The sequence below is a fragment of the Magnolia sinica genome, chromosome 15 (genome assembly GCF_029962835.1).
Source record: "Magnolia sinica isolate HGM2019 chromosome 15, MsV1, whole genome shotgun sequence".
In the NCBI taxonomy this organism is placed as follows: domain Eukaryota; kingdom Viridiplantae; phylum Streptophyta; class Magnoliopsida; order Magnoliales; family Magnoliaceae; genus Magnolia; species Magnolia sinica.
This window is the reverse complement of record NC_080587.1, coordinates 21,948,503-21,966,947: the sequence shown is the minus strand read 5'-3', so window position 1 is coordinate 21,966,947 and position 18,445 is coordinate 21,948,503. Positions and strand designations below refer to the sequence as shown.

The window sequence follows — 18,445 nt, the reverse complement described above, 5'->3', positions numbered from 1 at the left end:
TATATATCCTACAAATGTGCCATTGTGTTATTTCTTCCGATCCTCATTCATTGTGTCTTATATGTATGTATATGTGTACCCAGACGTGTTGCATGCTCAATCAATTTTTCCTTCTTGTTGTATTTCCAATTCTGGGCACATTGGTTTGCCAGACCATGCAAACGTTATCTTCTAATTCATGGCCACACGATAGACGGCTACAGAGAAGCCTCTAATCGAGCAAGGTGCTAAGACTGGCAGCTGGGATCTTCCAAACTCACAAGCCTTTGTGGTGATCCACATCATTCGATCCACATCATTCGTCATGGTGGCTTAACATTGCCATTGAGCGGGAGTCCTAGCTATTTGCGGCAGGGTGTAGCGTTCATCCTGGTTACATCCCATCAATTTGTACGCCATGCCAGAGTATAGATGTATGGGCATGGATCACGGTATGGCTACCCCAGAATGGCCCACCCGGGATGGTGGGTTGTGCCAACAGAAAGGTCCATCCGTGCCAACAGAAAAGCTAGAAGCAAAGACTTCCTAAATCTTTCACTGGGTCATGCAACAACAACCAACCATCAACATCAGCATCATCACAAAGCACTAACAGCAAATCTGACCGTTCTTTCTCAGCCCCTTCTGCCTACCCCACCTCCCTCCCTAGAGAGGTGGAGAAGTAACAAACTGCCTGGGTACACTGAAAAGATCCTGCCCAGCAAATGGGGACGTCCATTCATGCGAACCGGCAGATGAGGATGAGGACGACACATCCGTCACCACCCTGCCCTCACGCATCCCCGCAATTCGTATCCCATTCATGCCGGGCCTTGTAGACTTTGCACCCGCAGTCATAGCCGCCGACCACCCGTCATACGTCTGGTTACTCTTCGCGTATGATGCTAGGCCCAGCAATAACCCGCGCTGCCTTGTCGAGTTCGATTCAACGCTCCAGTCTATGTTGGCGTAGTCAAACTGCTGCATGGAGCCCCCCATGCTCCAGTCAACAGGCGATGATGCACCGGATGACGGTCCAGCTGAGCCCCAGCCCGTGAATAGGCCCAGGGAAGATGGCTCAGCGAGCGACGAGGAAGTTGTCCCAGCCGTGCTCCATGGTCCACCCCACTCGGCTGGGGCTGGGTCCACCGAACTTGATGGGAACGGTTGATACTGTTGTTGATGATAAAACTGTTGCGAGCTCCGGTTATTTGTGCTCAGGCTCATGCCCGGCATGCTCCCTAAACCCTCATTCCCCTTCATGACCTCATTGCCAGCTGTTGCAACAGCACCGCCATTCGGATACCATCGAGGAGTCACTGCCGGCGGAGATGCACTCATGCTGGCAGTTGGGTTTTGCTTAGCATTGAGGGATTGTGGGCGCTGCATCATGATCACCGGCTCCCTCAAGGCCCCTGCATGCATCATGCTCTTTCCTTCAGCTCCAACAACCACATACCGAGCCTCTGCCTTCGCAGGCGGGGGAGACACTTGCAGGGATGATGCCAAGGAATATGAAACAGAAGGGCTCGTACTGACACTCGGCCACCGCTTCTCCACCAGCGTCGCGGCTTGTGGCCTCGCCCATTCCAACTTTGGTTGAGACCTCCTAAAAGACTGGAAGCTTCTGTTCCCAGATTCTGGCGATGCAACCAGCTGGGCCACTGATGCCTTTGTGTAGTTGAAATCTTTTTCATCAATTCTCTGTTGGATTTGGACAGGAGCAACAGTCTTCGCTTGTGTCCTAATAGGGTTCTGATTGGCAGCCACTGCCAGTTTACATCCATTGGCAGCCGGAGGGTCTGGCGTTTCTTCCAGCTTTGGAGGAGCTGAGGCTGGCTCCAGTTTCTGCGCCCTTAAGGTCTCGGCTGCCTTGTCCAAATCACCTTCACAGGCCACAACAGCTCTTTCGACTTCCTGCTTTGTGCACTTGTGCTCCATCTCCAAATCTGCAATCCTGGCGAGCTCTTCGGCAATGTCAATTTTCAGGTTACCCCCACTGTGAAGGCTTGGATCCTGCTGCACACCTTCGCTCCCTTCCAAAAGCCAAGTGATTGAATCCTCAACCCTGCCTTCATTGAGGATGAGGGCCATTGTGGCCCGCTCAGATGAGAAGCCCATACTGACTAGCTGCTGGGCGAGTGCTTCAAGTTTCCTGGACATGAGGTACCCACTGCACCGCTCATGCAGCTCCTGGGCCCGTCTCTCCTTCTGACGCTGGTGCTTCCTCTCGTTCTTCTGCCGGATCTTATCTCGCTTGTCATTGTCGCATCCTGGTATGGCTTCTGGCCTGGGAGCAACGCTCGCAGTCTTCTCTTTCTGGTCTTCTGATTCACCAGAGCAGCTATCATTGTTGGAAACTGAATCGTACTCAGCCCCTGTTCCAAGCGAGCTGCCAGAATGGTCATCCGTCTCATCTATGTTTCGGAACCGACCATTGTTTTGAGGCGGAGGAGAAGAGACAGGTGTCACTGTCTCCAGAGTGTGGAATGTGCCCGAAACTGGATTGTATGCACTTGCCGGAATACCACTCCCTGCATTAGGAGGTGCAGATGAAGGTTTCGGAGAAGCCTTCTGCTGTTCCTTGGCTGCTGCCCTCGCAGAGGACTTATCCTTGGACTTGGATCTTGATGCTGGAGACATACCTCTCAATTTGATAGCTGAAACCTTCGAAAGAGGAAAGGGGAAAAAGGTTCAATAACCCAACAATATAGACACCCAACTGGTCAAACTCTAAACACTGTCAGCATCAAGTCCAGTATCCATGTTTGATAAACCCAATCATGTGGGAATATAATAGCACATTCAATAGAATTTTTCACTGTGTTTTGCTTGTAACTTGGAAACAACACAAGGGAAAAGAAAGCACAAAAAAGATATATTTTGTCGCTAACATCAAGCCGAAGAAATACAATTCCAAAAGAATACGATAGTTCCACAAAGAAGGGAGAATAACGCCAGGCACATCTAGGTCCTCTTCTATAGGGCCATTGTTAGGAATGACAAGATGTCTATCAAAGTTTTCTCCGGCCCTGCCGGTTCAGGTTGCCAAAGGTCTTAGAGAACAGACCTGTATTCTCTCTTGTTACGTCACATTAAAGAAAAAAATAATGGTTGACGGATAGTCAAGCAATTTCACAAGGTTTGGATTCAGAAGGAATGAAGGAAGCTCAACCATGAAGGGTTCTTTACATCATCAACAAAATCAAGGAGCTGCCTTCTAGCTTAAGTAGATCGCTTATTCATGTTATTAGATAACAAAGTGATCAATCTCGCTCTCAGGAATTTCTCAGAGATTTTAAAATTTTGAGCTTTTTCTCAGGATATTATCAGGAAAAATCTAGCTAAAATATAAAATATTCTACTATAAATTAATAAATAATTTTTAATTTTTAATTTAATTATATAATTAATTAGTTAAAACTTCTAAGTAACTTTAACATTAATATCAGGATAATTTCACAAAAAAATCAAAATTGTCGATAGTTTGAAAATCTAGCCAAAATTTCAAAATTGTCAATATATAGGAAATCTAGCAGTATCACAATTCACTTGTTTTCTCACAAAAATATCACAAGATTTTAAAAATATCAGCGATATTTATCACACTGGAAGATAAGCCAATTAGTTTGCAGATCGTTAGCTAAGGGTGTCAACTAGATTCATCTTTGTTTATTGAAAAACATACCCTGGCATAATTATGCCTTCTTGACATAGCCTAATGTTTCTCTCTTTTTTTCAACTTTCATAATTAATCCATTTATTGAAAGGACCATGAGCATCTCTACAAAAGTGACCATGAGCATCTCTACAAAAGTGACCAACAAGATGTACATGAATCCACTTCAACTTGTTGAACAAATTCCTTGTTGCTATTGGAAGCATTGCAGGAAAACACCATTTAAAAAAGAAGGAAAGAAAGAAAGAAAAGGGAAAAGGGAAAGTGAAAAAAATGGAGCAATGGGTTGCAAGTTGCAACACCCAACGGAAAAATACAAGAAATGACCATTTAAGCATATGAGGATAAAAATGGACCTTATTCCCCCATAATATAAGATGGGCATTTTGCCAATTTATCACTTGGTTGCTCTGCCAATCTACTTATGATAATGTGCTAAACTTCCAATGCTGGCAATGATCAAAGTGCATCAGGATTTTTATTTTTATTTTCAGATTCTTGTTTCCGTACATTCACAACAGCATAGTGGATAACCAGTCTGATAAAGTCCAATGTCATTTATTCCCCTGACGATGATGGCACCAACTACTCGAACACTTGACCAGGGAGGGTGTGAAGCCATTGTATGGACCATCCATGCAAAGAGAGGAATCGTAATGGTATATGAACTGATTCATATCGGCTTTGAGGATGACCAACATGTAATCCGGTACTAATATTTCATACAGTAAGTCATTAGATACACTTGCGGCATATTGTAATGGCCTGGGTTTATCTTGTCTAATTTTAATATTTTGGTGATTTTGAATGTTTATGCATTGGTATATATATGCACACACACACGCATGTGCCCATCCATCCATAAACATTGGTGTGTGTGTGTGTGTGTGTGTGTGTGTGTGCATTCACACATGCATACACCCATCCATCCATAAACATTGGTATGTATATGTACACGCACACATGCATACACCCATCCATCCATCCACAGATACATGCGTTCATACATGACCAACTAATGCATCCATCAATATGTAGAAAGTTGACCGTTGATCGTGTATTGAAACCACCTAATGTTGACCACTAATTGTGTATTAAATTTGTCCAAGGTGTATACATGCACACATATGCATACACCCATCCATCCATAAACATTGGTATGTATATGTACACGCACACATGCATACACCCAACCATCCATCCATCCATCCACAGATACATCCGTTCATACATGACCAACTAATGCATCCATCAATATGTAGAAAGTTGACCGTTGATCGTGTATTGAAACCACCTAATGTTGACCACTAATTGTGAATTAAATTTGTCCAAGGTGTGATCCTCGATATGTGTGTTAGATCTGTCTAGTTTTATCCATTGAACTGTGTAACAAATCAGCCCACCTATGACCATTGATCTTAGTGTTAAATTAGCCCAAATTGAGACCGTTAGCTTTCGCGTTAAATCTACCCAATTTCGAATGTTAATTTGTACCTTAAATCTGCCCACTTAGGACCAATGATTTGTATGTTAAAACCATTCAATCTAGACCATTATTTCACAGGATAAATCAGCCCAGTTGTGACCACTGATGTGTATCAAATCTGTCCAAATAGGACCATTGATCAATGCATTATACCTGCCTAGCGTTACACCTGTCCATCTTTGATCATTGGTCGGTGTACCAAATCAGCCCAAATTCTAACCACTGATTAGTGCCAAAAATCTGCACAAGTACGTCCATTAGAGTGCATCTCAGATCAGCCCAATCGTAGCCGTTGATACATGTACTAAATCAGCCATTTCGCAACTGTTAATTGTGAGTTAAATCTGTGCCCAATGTAGACTGTTAAATTTCATGTCAAATCCATTCAAATTTTGACCATTGAACCATGTGTTAAATCAGCCCAATTATGACCGTTAAATTATGTTAAGTCTGTCCAACTCAGACCATTGACTTGTGTGTTAAACCTGTCCAATTATAACCCTTGATTAGTGTATGAATTCTGTCCAATTATGACCATCGGTTCATGTAGCAAATCTATCCAAATTTAACCATTGAATTTTGTAGCAAATCTGACCAGTTGTAACCGTTAATTTGTGTATCCAGCCTGTCCAATTTTGACTGTCGATTAATACCTCGAATCTGTCCATTTATGACCGTTACATTCCATGCAAAATCTGCTCCAATGGGACCGTTATTTGTGTGCCCATAACCTTCCAAATCTTTCCCTTGATCCATGTATGCAAAACCTCCAAATCCAGACATTCCTTGTACAAGTTCAACCTTGATGTATGCGTACAAAACCAACCTGTTCAACCAACCCGTTTCCAACCTCCAAACGCACATCAATCCGACTGTGCATCCACCCAATCCAAACCATCCATCAACTTAACAATCGAACAAACCATCCATCCACCCAACCCGCCGTCCAAACTTGAGTGGGAAAGAGTTAAGGGGCAGCGTAAGGACTCTCTTCCATGAGAGTCCTTGTGTATTATGGAGAGAGATTCATGTTAGAATTGGGTGAGGAGAAAGGCTTGAGTTGTGACATGTTTAGACCAATAGGAATAGTGTGTGATGTGCTTAGGCCAATAGGAATAGAGTGTGATGTGTTTACACCTATCAGTTTCAGGGGATGATGTTAAGGGTTTTTAGACCAATAAGGAGTTCATGTTAGAATTGGGTGAGGAGAAAGGCTTGAGTTGTGACGTGTTTAGACCAATAGGAATAGTGTGTTATGTGCTTAGGCCAATAGGAATGGAGTGTGATGTGTTTACACCTATCAGTTTCAGGGGGTGATGTTAAGGGTTTTTAGACCAATAAGGAGTGAGGTTCACATGTGAAGCTATGGACGTGAGGCAGCTCCAATTCAAAAGGAGGACATGAATTGTGGGAGAGTGTAAAGTGAGAAATTGGGGAGAGAGAAAGAGAGAGTGAGAGAGAATGTGAGAGGGGAGGAAAGCTCTTAAGAAAAAAATTTAGGGTTTTTAGGAAGATTTCTTAGAGGAAGAAAAGGAAAGCTTTAGGGAATCAGGGAGCAAGAATCTTTGGGGGAATAGTCTCTTTCCTTCTTAGGTAATCTCTACTCTCTTCTTTAATTAAGAATTTTAGAGCCTTTTTATGTTGAGTGAGTAATCTCTCACATGATTTTCCTTTGGGAAGTTGTGTAAAATCATGCATTTTCTATAATATGCATCATAGGTTTCCCAACATATGATTCTCTACATCCCTATATTCTTTTCCTTGAAATTTGATTCTTCACTTTTATCACCCTTTACCTTATTAGGTATCAAAGATTAATCCCTTGTCTTTCTTGAATTCTTACAGTTTCTTTATTTTCTTTAAAATCAAGAATTACCATCTTTTTTCTTTCCTTTAATTCTTAAAAATCAAGATTAATTTTCTTGTATTTTTCTTTACTTGCTTGGAAAATCAAAGATCTAATTCTTATCTTTCTTGGTTTCTTGCCCTTTTCCTTTATTTTCTTCAATGTTTTAAATATCGACGATATCGGCCGATCTATCCCACGATATATCTTGTATCCCACCTATGCGATACAAAACTCAGGTAGTGCCGATATATCCCACATGTTCGATTCAGCAAGCAATTTCAATTTCAGATCCCCTTTTTGTTGAAATTATGTTAAATCAACGTTAAATAGTTACAAATTCATTGGTTCTTCATGCTTTTGCATGAAAAATCATGGAGTTAGAGCTTTGATTTTTATATCCATTGGTTCATGTTCTCCATGTTTTTTATGATATTTTCCTTCAACCAACTGTCAATTGAAACTAATTTCGAAGTATTTAGAAGTATTTGATAAAATGACCATCATATATACTCTAATTTCGAAATTTGAGTACAAATGGTCCGATTTGGAGAAAATTAGAAAATTCTCCAATTTCTCTTAAATTACTTGCAATGTTGCACTCCAAACATGAAATCAAGCATGTACAAGGGTTGATTTACTGATCTGTTAAGTCCTTGTCAATTTTTGAAAAATAAAAATTATTTTTTAATTAAAAATTATTATTATTATTATTATTTGAAATTTCCCTTCAACCAGCTGTCAATTAAGACTAATTTCGAATTATTTAGGGGTGTTTGATGAAATGAGTGACACTTAATGTTATACATTTAATTTGAATATAGTTGCATTAGTTCAAACAACACAACTTATGACCCTATACAAAGGAAACCTATTACATGTACTTCTTTTTTAAGATGTTATGATTTAAAAGTGTGTATTAAGGTCTTTTTTAACAATCCCTGAAGTTACATTGAAAAATTCAACCATTTTCCCAATGTTTCCCCATGTTTTGCAAAAAGTGTGATAAATTAACCGGTACAAACTATATATCCCGTGCGATAACTGATACATATATGTATCCCATCGTAACACGATATCGATATTTCGAACATTGATTTTCTTGAAAATCAAGATTTTTTTCTTGATTTCTCTTCTAATTCTTGAAAATCAAGGTTTGCTTTCTTGTTCTTTTAAATTTTCAAATTCAACTACTTGCATTGCATATCCATGATTTAATTGGAATAGTTCAACGATGGAAAAAGGGTTTATAATACTTGAATGCATGCAGAAAAAGGTTCTAAGAATCTTTCATGAGTTTCATGTTATTTTAAAATTATTGAATCATATATCATGTGCATCATTATGAAATAGTGGGGGCAATTGAGTCCCTCCATGTTGAAAGTCCTATGCTAGAATACCAGAAAAATGGGTGGGTCGATCAAGTCCCCTTGGTTGAAAACCCCTAAAAGCACAATAAGAGGATGATTGAGACCCTTGGGGTTGGAAGTCCCTAAAGCTCAATCAGTACCTTTCGGAACCTCTACTGGAAAGCCAGGTGGATGAGCATAGTTGATTTGCAAAAGGCCACTGCGAGTCCAGATAGGGTGGTTGTCTGACCAACTACGAATGGTTCCCCCACTGCAAAGCTAGGTAGTGAGATGTAACGATTGCAAAAGACCATTGCAACAGCAGGTGTTGTATTTAGATGGTATCGGTTGCCTGGTATGCCATAACGGCCATTATGAAGTCATAAAGGCCGTTACGTAAAGATAATGGAGGCAACCGTTATATGTTACGGGGTCGTAAAGGCCGTAACAACTGTTACAAAGAAAAGAAAAGAAAAAAAAAAAAAAAATTTGACCAGTACAAGTAGAGGTGTACACAAACCGAGCTAGCTTGATTAGCTCACTCGACTCGACTCAAAAAAGATCGATTCGACTCGGTTCGAAGCTGAGTTCAAGCCGAGTCGAGCTGATTTTTTGAGCTCGAAAATGAGTTCAAGCCGAGTTCGAGCTGGCCCCAGCTTGACTCGACTCGGATCGAACCCAACTCAAATCGAACTCGGATTCGAACCAGTTCGGTGACTCGGTTACTTGGATATTGATGTTGCTCACCAAGTGTTTGATGAAATGACTCAACGAAGTGTGGCTGGTGGCAAAGAAGGTATGTATATGAAACCAATACCCTTTTTTTCTTGATTTTTATGTTTCTTAGAAGGTGTTTGATAAAATACCTATAAAACCATTGCCGTTGTCTTAAATACAATGAGATTTTGAAGGTGCAGTCCAGGTGTTTGTGAAAATGCTACACAGGCGAACTCAGCTTGATCTTGGCTCGAACTGGCCTGAGCTGCTGACTAAACCAAGCGGAGCTAGCCAGTCAGGCTCAAGGACCGAGCCGAGCCGAGTTCGAGCTGAGGCCAGCTCGACTCAATTCGACTCAATGTACACCTCTAAGTACAGGCCTTTAAAACCCCTCATAGCAACCCGTTACACCCATCGTAAAGGTCGTAACGACCCCATAACGGTCTATGACGGGTCGGCCGATACAAGTTTTTCAAGGTTATTTTTTCAATTTAAAAAAAAAAAAAAAAAAGACCGTAATGGCCGTTACAGGGGTCGTAACAACCATTGCGAGGGCCATATCATAATGGTGATGGTGGCCACCGTTACTATTACGAAATACCTTGATTGGCCGACTAGTGTAAAAAGGCCCTAGTGTTCAAAGATCAAAATAAATAGACCATTGTGGATTATTTCATGCATTAGCATTGCATTCCTGATGCGTGCCACATGATTTTATTTTGAGAGATTGTTTATGAAATCATTCCAGGTTGCAAAAGAATTTTATTTTGCTCTTTAAAAGTTGCACCTATTCATGCATGTTTTATTTTTATACGAAATTACATTAGAATCTTTGGTTATTTAATCTTTGGTTTTCAAAGCATTGCATCAGAACTAATAGTATTTGATAAAGATATTTTATACGAATCGGATGTGTTTTTATTTCAAAAACGTGTGCAATATATACTCATTAGGCTATCTAGCTCATTCTTATTGTGGGTATTGAATTTCAGGAGCGAGGTTTAGTCAGAGGGATAGAGTGGAGCGGAGTTTTAGGTGTTTATTTTTTGTTTATCTAGTTTTGGTTTCCTTATTAAGTTTTGAAACTTATTGTAAGAAGACTTATAGTGGAAGAGTGATTAAGACCTTAGATTGTGGTGATAATGATTTAGATATTTTATATTTTATTTTGGTTAATAGTTATTTAATTTATTTTAGGAAGTGTATATTATATGGAATGATTAAGTGTGATGGTTTGTCGACTTACAGTTTGTGAGCATATTATATAAGCTATGTCCTCAGGTGCGGGATTAGGGTTGAGCATACCCGAGTGTTGGATTTCGGGGCATGACACATGGATTGAAAATTCTCCTAAGATTTCTCAAAAGGGCCCCTTTTAAAATCCTCAAAAACCTACCCACAAAAATAATTAAAATTAAAATTTTAAATTTTAAATTAAAAAATTTATTTAAAAAAAAAAAAAAAAAAAAAAAAACTCAAAAGGGGCTCCCCTTAAAATCCAAGATAAAAAGTGGGTTTCAAAAACCTGAATTTTCGGTCCTCTCCAACTATCATAAATACGCAAAGTCCTCTTTTAAGGCCCAAAATCCAGGCTGTGAACATAATTTCTACATTCCATAGGATTGGAAATTAAGGCTGTCAAATGCAACTGAAAGACTGCCCTGTCGAGGTTAGACAACATAAGATTTGGATTCTTAAGTCAGAATCCAAATCCATGTTGCCAAAAAACCCTTAAATTATACACATCGCATACATTAACTCAAATTAAGCTACCTAAATTGTGTAACCCACTGTAAATGAAGATCCCAAAATCAGACTGGTTGAAACACTGTAAATGAAGATCCCAAAATCAGACTTGTTGAAACAATTCTAGCCACTAGCTGATTTAGACGGGATAAGGCTTATATAATGATAATCATCATCATCATCGATTTGTAGCCACTGGTTTGTGCAGTTTGCTGAAATTGGACCGTTGGATATTCTTCATTTCAACCATCCAATAAATGTCCACCATAAGTATAATTTTTTTCTTGATATATCTAAAACTCGGAATCATAATTTGGCCAGTTCTGTTTAAGTTACTTTTATGGCATGTATTTATACATCTAAACTGGGAATCATAGTCTGGCCAGTTCAATTTGAATTTGCTTGTATGGAATGTGTAAAATTTCTCAAAGTTGTGTATCATCCATCACACTTTTCCAGAGTAATAAAGTTTCCTCTATTTAGTACTTGGAGTGTATTCATTTCTATCAGGTCCAGAATTTGACAACCGAATTCAACTATTAGTGTCACAACCACCCACAACATTCACAGAGCAGAGTTTATACTTGCAATTCAAGTTAGAATATCAATGCCTCTGATAGTGGTGCACCACGGATTCAAAAGCCCACTGACATTCCGAATTTTTTCACACGAGGTGACGAGTCAATTCAATTATTTGAAAAGAGTACTGCAAATTTGAAACTCACAAGGGACAATGATGCATCCAGAGACCCTGACGCAGTGATCTTCTACCAACAATCATGGGTGCAGGTCATAGAGGTGATGGGCCTAAAGGTGGTGGTCCATTAAGATTGTGGACCCTGTGTGTGAGACTGTATACTGTTCATGCTGTGTAGTGTTCACAATTGTGCACTATTCATCTGTATGTGTTCACAGATCGGTAAATTAGCAAGTGCTTCTGTAATGCAGTAGAAGTTCCCACATTTGCTTTTAAACTTGTTTAGAAAGCAAATTGTTAGATTAGTATCGGCTGATAAAGGCATATAATATCCATCTAGGGAAAATTTGAAGCTGACAAAGGGCAACAACGCATCTAGGGCTCCCAATGCAACGATCTACAAATGAGCATGGGCGTGGCCCACACAGGCGATAAGATTGATGGGCCTAGAGATGGTGGTCCAGTAAGATTGTGGACCCCACACGCGAGTCCATTGACTCTGTTCATGTATACTGTTCATGCCATGTAGTGTTTGCATGTGTACACTGTTCATCCATACATATGCACAAACCAGTATAATTAGCAGGTACTTTCTTAGTAACAGCTGATACGGGTGTATCATATCCATATCGGCACAATATCATATGAGACACGGGGCTGAATTAGCCTTAGTTAAAATCAGTCGTGACGTATCTGCCCATATTGGCCAATATGGTGCGTATCTGCACCAAACCGACACGGCCAATAGGGGTTGATAGCATAAAAAGCCCAAATTTGAATATATATATATATATATATATATATCAAATTTTCACGAATTCTCTTCTTTTTTTATTTAAACCATGGAAGGAGCTTATAAAATAATTTTAGACTAGATGTAGGCTTATTTTGGGATAATAAAAGATTTTAGTGGCATTCCACCAGTCACAGTGAATGGACAATTATAGGAAAAATCATAAAAAAAGGCTAAAACATCACCCCTTCTAGGGTTATAATCTCCTTTTTATTGTATTTCAATGTAATGGGCCCGAAATCACCAAATCATGTTTGATTTGTGTTCAATTATGGCCAATTTGGTTGGCTTTCAAGTTAAGAAGACATACAACATTCTTATCAAGGAGAAAGGTCAGTTATACCATCATCGGCATGTCCAAAATTCAAAATTCAAAGGAAAAATAAAAAATAAAAAATAAAAAAAAAAAGGGATTCATTCTTGAATATCTCATTGTTACCCAATCTCTAATAGTTTCCTTAATTCTTTGGCATAAAAAAATTAACCAATATCGGCCAATGCAGTCCGATACAAGCCAGTACAATACATGATGCAAGTACTGTATCATTTTTCAGCCAGGTCAATACGCCCCTTGATGCCGATATTTAGAAGCATGCTTATGGATACAAGGCCATAAAAATGGAACTAGAGATGATTAAGTTGATAAAAAGGACTCTTCTATTTAAAGGATGTGATGGGGTTGATTTTGTGGGGAACGATGCTCCTTCAATCCAAGTGGTGTGATGATGATGCAAACAAATTGAAAACTAGATTTTAATTGCATTAATTTGAAAATACACACCAATATATAAGTGAATTTCTTCTAATGGTGATCACAACCCTGATATTTAAGGCCAGTAAAAGAGTAGAGCAACTAATGCTTGAAAGCAACTCATGCTACAAATCTAATAATTCAATTGAAGCAATCATCTATATTCTCTAGAATTCATGTGTTGCAGTATAACCTTTGTTTGTCTTGCCAATGAAGATTTTTTCTTCTTAGCCATGGTAACATGAGTGAAAGGTAATGGAGAGGTGACTAAGGAAATGGAAAAGGGAAGAGAAAATTGACACAAGGTTTTGACTTTTAACCATCAAGGAATCTATGGTTCTACAACCAAAAGGAATGAGAGTAGCAACTAGCAATAGCAGCAAACCAATCTACACCTTCTACTAACCCCTTAACCTTTACTAAGCTTTTACTACCTTAACTCAACACTAGTAGAGGTTTTTTCTAATTCCACATACATGGGGAATCACACACATCAACATTCTTATAGAATCAGACACATACACGTGCAGGGACACGTACAAATATGAAACATGTGAGATTTGATCGGTCTATGAAGGAAAGAACGGTCATTTGATCATCCTAAGGATCTAATTTAATTGCATTTGTGCTCTCCATCACACTACCGTAATGGAAAAGTAACTCATGTGCTTCTTTTACTGTACCTAGAAAAGGTAAGAGTCTATTAAGGAATACTACAAGGGGAAAGGTTTGTTTGGGAAGTCTCCAAAGGGCAAAACGATCATTTGGTCATCCCGCCAATCTAATTTAACGGCATTTCTACTTTTCATCACACAACCATGACAAAATGTCAACTGAAGGAATTTTTTTACAGTACCCAAGAAAAGGTAGGAGTTTATTTAAGAATACTGAGGAGGAGGTTTCTTTGGGAATTCACCAAAAGGTGGGCATTAACATGTCAAAAAACCTTCTTCATTCCAAAACAAACAGTTTATAAAAAAAAAAATATTTCACATTTCACACTTCACACTCAAAACAAAGAGTTAAAATTGGTGTGGAACTTCCTATGACGATATTCACACTTCACACCCAAAAGAAATACTTAAAATTAGTGTAGAACTTCCTACAAAGATGTTCTAAACCTTTCCATTCATTGACACAATCCAAAATACTGACAGGAAAATAAAAATAGATAAAAACTAACTCAATCCAAACTGGAACAGACTAAGAAAGAGCACAAAATGGATATGGCACCCTTTTCAAATGTCCCCCACTTTAATTCGGCCTACATTTTTGCATTGACTAAATAGAGATGGTAGGGGGCACATCAAACCAGCTCTACGCTCAATCTTCTTCTAAACAAGCCATCCAAAAAGAGAAGTCCCTAAACAAGTCCACCCTTAAAATCCACCATCCATCATGTCGGGCCGACCTTTGATGTGGACTGTTCATTATGTTGGGCCCACCTCGGCTATGTCTTCATTGTGACCCGTCCATCATGTGGGGACTACCTTCAATGTGGACTATCCACGCCTACCTTTGATGTGGGCTATCAATATCTACCTTAGACGTGGGTCATCCATCATGTCGGTCATTGGATATGGACCGTCCATCATGCGGGGCCAACCTTTAATGAGGAATCCATTATGTAGGTCAAAGTGGACCATCCATCATGTGGGGTTAGCCTTGTATGTGGGCCATTCATCATTAGGGGCCAACCTTTGTAGTGGACTATCCTCATGTGAAGCACACCTTGATATGGGTGTGGGGCCCACCATCAATGTTGTTGTCCATCATTCGAGGCCCACCATCAATATCCACCACCCATCATGTGGAGCCCACCACTGATGTGGATCATCCATCATGTGGGCCCCACCTTCATTTGGTCGCCCATCATGTGGGGCCTGCCTTCAATTTCCACTGCCCCATCTTGTGGAGCCCACCTTTGACGTGGACCATCCATTGCGTGGGCCCACCTTCGATGTGGGTCATCTATAATGCAAGGCTCAGCTTGGATGTGGGTCATTCATCATTTGGGGATGACCTTTGATATAGACCGCCCATTACGTGGAGCCGACCTTTGATGTGGACTGACCATTATAAGGGCCTAAATTGATGTGGATCATCAATCATGTGGGGCCCACCTTCAATATCCACTACCCATCATGCGGAGCCCACTTTTAATATGGACCATCCATCATGTGGCCCCCACCTTCGATGTGAGTCCTCCATCATGTGGGGCCACCTTTGATATGGACGATCCATTGTGTAGAGAGATGAGAAAGAGAGAGAAAGAGAAAGAGGAAACAAAGAGAGAGAGGGAGGGAGGGAGAGAGTAGAAAACCACATACTAAATTGGAAGTGCTCATTAAAAACTATAATCATGCTCAACAATGTCATTAATAGACAAGGTGGGCCAGATAAGACCCTGAGGCCTCAGCCAATTGGACCACTGAGTATGCCATGCAATTGGATCTGTTGGCCCCAGTCCAATCAACCACTAATCGGATCATCTAGTTGATCATATTGGGTCCACAAGTTACCCAAAAAACCCCACGGACCAAAATCATCAAATGACCATCAGGCCCGGCCCTGCTCTTATTTGTATAAGATGCATATACACATCCGATGCATGGCCTGCATGCATCACATCAGTAGAAGCATAAGTCATGTCAACGCCATCTTATAGTCCGTCTTTGACTCTATAATATGTGTTCTATGGGACCCATTTCCAGCTTGCATAAGATTGTTTCCATGCCATCAGGTCAAAAAAATCAAATTCTACTTCCAACATGATTCTACAATCAACAAAGGAACAAACAAACATAAACTATTTAAGGATTCTTGTTTCTTTTCTTTGTCTGTTTTCTAAGGTTTCTTGAAAGAAAAAACAATGAAAGAGGCAAGAATCAGTTCATACTAGCATGATATGCATACCTCATACAAGCTCTCAAGTCTCAATTGATGCTCACATGATATGTATTATTTTCGTTGGTGTGGACTGATGAAAAATTGATGACTGGTGAGATTTTTCTTATTTTTTACAATTTTAGATTTTTCAATTTTTTATGAAAATTGGAAAAAAAATAATAATAATCTCACGATTTACAATTACAATTCAATTTGCAATTCAACACAATTGGACCCTATTAAGACTGCAAAACAATAAAAAACTGACAACATTACAGCACACACATGAGATTTAATCCATTCATATAACAGGCCCAACCCTGAATAAGTCTGCAAAAATATCATGCCACTCCTGTCAGAAGGTGGGTCATGCATTTTACATTGGAAATGCACCAACGGTCAATTTATTTCAGCCATCCATTTTTTTCATACACATCTCCCACATGATGAACAGGTTCGCTTGATCTTTTAGCTGGGTCATATTCATGATGGGCAAACCTGATGAATGGCAATATCTTGCACATTTTATATACTTGCACATGACACAAAAAATAATAATAATAATAAAGTATCAATCCTCTTTGAAAACATCCTTGGCAGCAGTCAACAAAATATTGAGAGCGACCTTCCCATAAAAAGCTAACTAGACATCTACCTCATACATGCTGCATTCACCAACCTCTTGCTCTTATGCGGGTTGCCAAACAATATTAAGGGACAAAAATGTTCCAAAAGCTAACAACTAAAACGATAGCCCATCCATTCAAATTTTTGTATGGAAAACCTCAAGCAATACTATCATTCCTTGCAAGTATCTCAAGCTTAATCAATGTTCCGCCCACTCAATTTAGTTTTACCCGGACTCTTCCCCTAAAATCCAGACTCCTCCCTTGACACGTCATATACACTCACATGTCAAACTCATATATGCATGTGTTTAATATTGGGTCCATACTCCATACAAGTCAGTGGAAATGACCGTTTTACCCATACCTTGACACATCAAAGCTGAGATTGAGCCTGAAAACAAGACTACGCTGATAACTAAATCACATTTTCGCAACAGTGGAGACACATCCATTGTACGTGGCACACACATATGTCAAACCAGAATGTCCCAACCATAGAGCCCATCATGGATTGAGCATGTGTGGTAAACCTAATTGAACAATCCCAACCATCGAATTGGTGACTATCATATCGACAATTAAAAATAAATTGATGAGTGGTTCTAGCAATGGATGAATGAGACTTAATTATCAGATGAACGTGGTTTTTGTGATGTGCCCCATACAAAATGGGGCCTATTGCCATACATGTACAACTACTATGGATATATTGCCACCATCTTGGCACGAACAACACCACCCATTCGAGATGTGAGAAGTGCAAAAGAAAGAATTCATGATATGCAATTTCATCAAATGCATGCATCCATGATTTTATATTTGTTAATCACCATAATAATCACAAATCCAAGCTTCCGAGTCCCAAAAGTGGATCTATCAAAAAAAAAGGGGGGGCAATAAAATACATCATACAACCGCAAATACCAACCCTCACATCAAATTCAAATCAACCAACGGATCAAAGATCTCTACATCCCAAAATCTGAGATCGTGAGAAATCAAAGCAAAGTAATCATCGAAATATCCATCAATTGACAACCATATGTGCATTAAAAGCACACGATTCTTGAAATCCCTAATACTAAAACACCGTGCCATCAAGAAATCCCAACCTCCAACCGAATCTAGCTTAAGAAACCGTAATCCAGACCTCAATAATCGAAATACCATCGGATCCATCACAGAGAACCATCTAATTGGGCGAAAACAAGAAATTCAGGACGAGAACACGGATCTTCCGCAATTTTCACAGAAAAATCGCAATAAAATGAGGAAAAAATATATTCGAGTCGATAAGAGATGATGGATCGGGTACTGACCTGATGGAGAAGGAGAAACGAGGAATGGCTTCCTCTCGAATCTGAACGAGAGATGAAAATCGAATCGATGGAAGTGATTAGGGTTTTGATAGATGTCGTCGTCTCTCTCTCTCTTCCGTTTTCTTCTCTTTGTATTTTCTGCCCTTTTCCTCTCTGTAGATTGGGCTGGATTTAAATGGGGTTTGAGATCCGTAATTTTAGCTCCGAGTGAGTCCGTACCAAACGGGCGAGTTAACGGGACTCAGATTCGGTAGTTACCCCTCCACTACCGAGCTCGGTACCGGTCGGAATTGCTCAAAGCTCTGTGAGACCCATCGTGAGGTATTCGTTTTATCCACGCCGTTCATTCATTTTTTAAGATCATATTAGGTAATGATAATAAAAATAAGGCAGATCAAAATCTCAATCAGACCACATCAAAGGAAGCGATAGGAATTGATGCTCACCGTTGAAAACTTCTTGTGGGCCACAGAAGTTTTAGATGAATCTTATTTTCATGTTCTCCGTTCATCCAGGTTTATTTTACGCTATGAACCATTTGAATGAAAAATAAATACCGTGGTGA

The 18,445-nt window shown here is 39.7% G+C and overlaps 1 protein-coding gene across 1 annotated transcript; it reads right to left on the bottom strand.

The window, feature by feature from the left end:
* Window positions 1–509: 509 nt before the first annotated feature.
* Window positions 510–18,056, bottom strand: LOC131226633 (uncharacterized). Its single transcript, XM_058222220.1, has 2 exons — window positions 17,881–18,056; window positions 510–2,646 (listed from the first exon to the last, which is right to left on the bottom strand). The coding sequence occupies exon 2, from the start codon at window positions 2,620–2,622 to the stop codon at window positions 646–648; it is 1,977 nt and encodes a 658-aa protein (XP_058078203.1). The 5' UTR covers window positions 2,623–2,646; window positions 17,881–18,056; the 3' UTR covers window positions 510–645.
* Between the last annotated feature and the right edge of the window lie 389 nt (window positions 18,057–18,445).

Excerpts from the sequence above, each read along its gene's own strand:
- LOC131226633 (XM_058222220.1), bottom strand. The coding sequence starts at position 2,622 with ATGTCTCCAGCATCAAGATCCAAGTCCAAGGATAAGTCCTCTGCGAGG.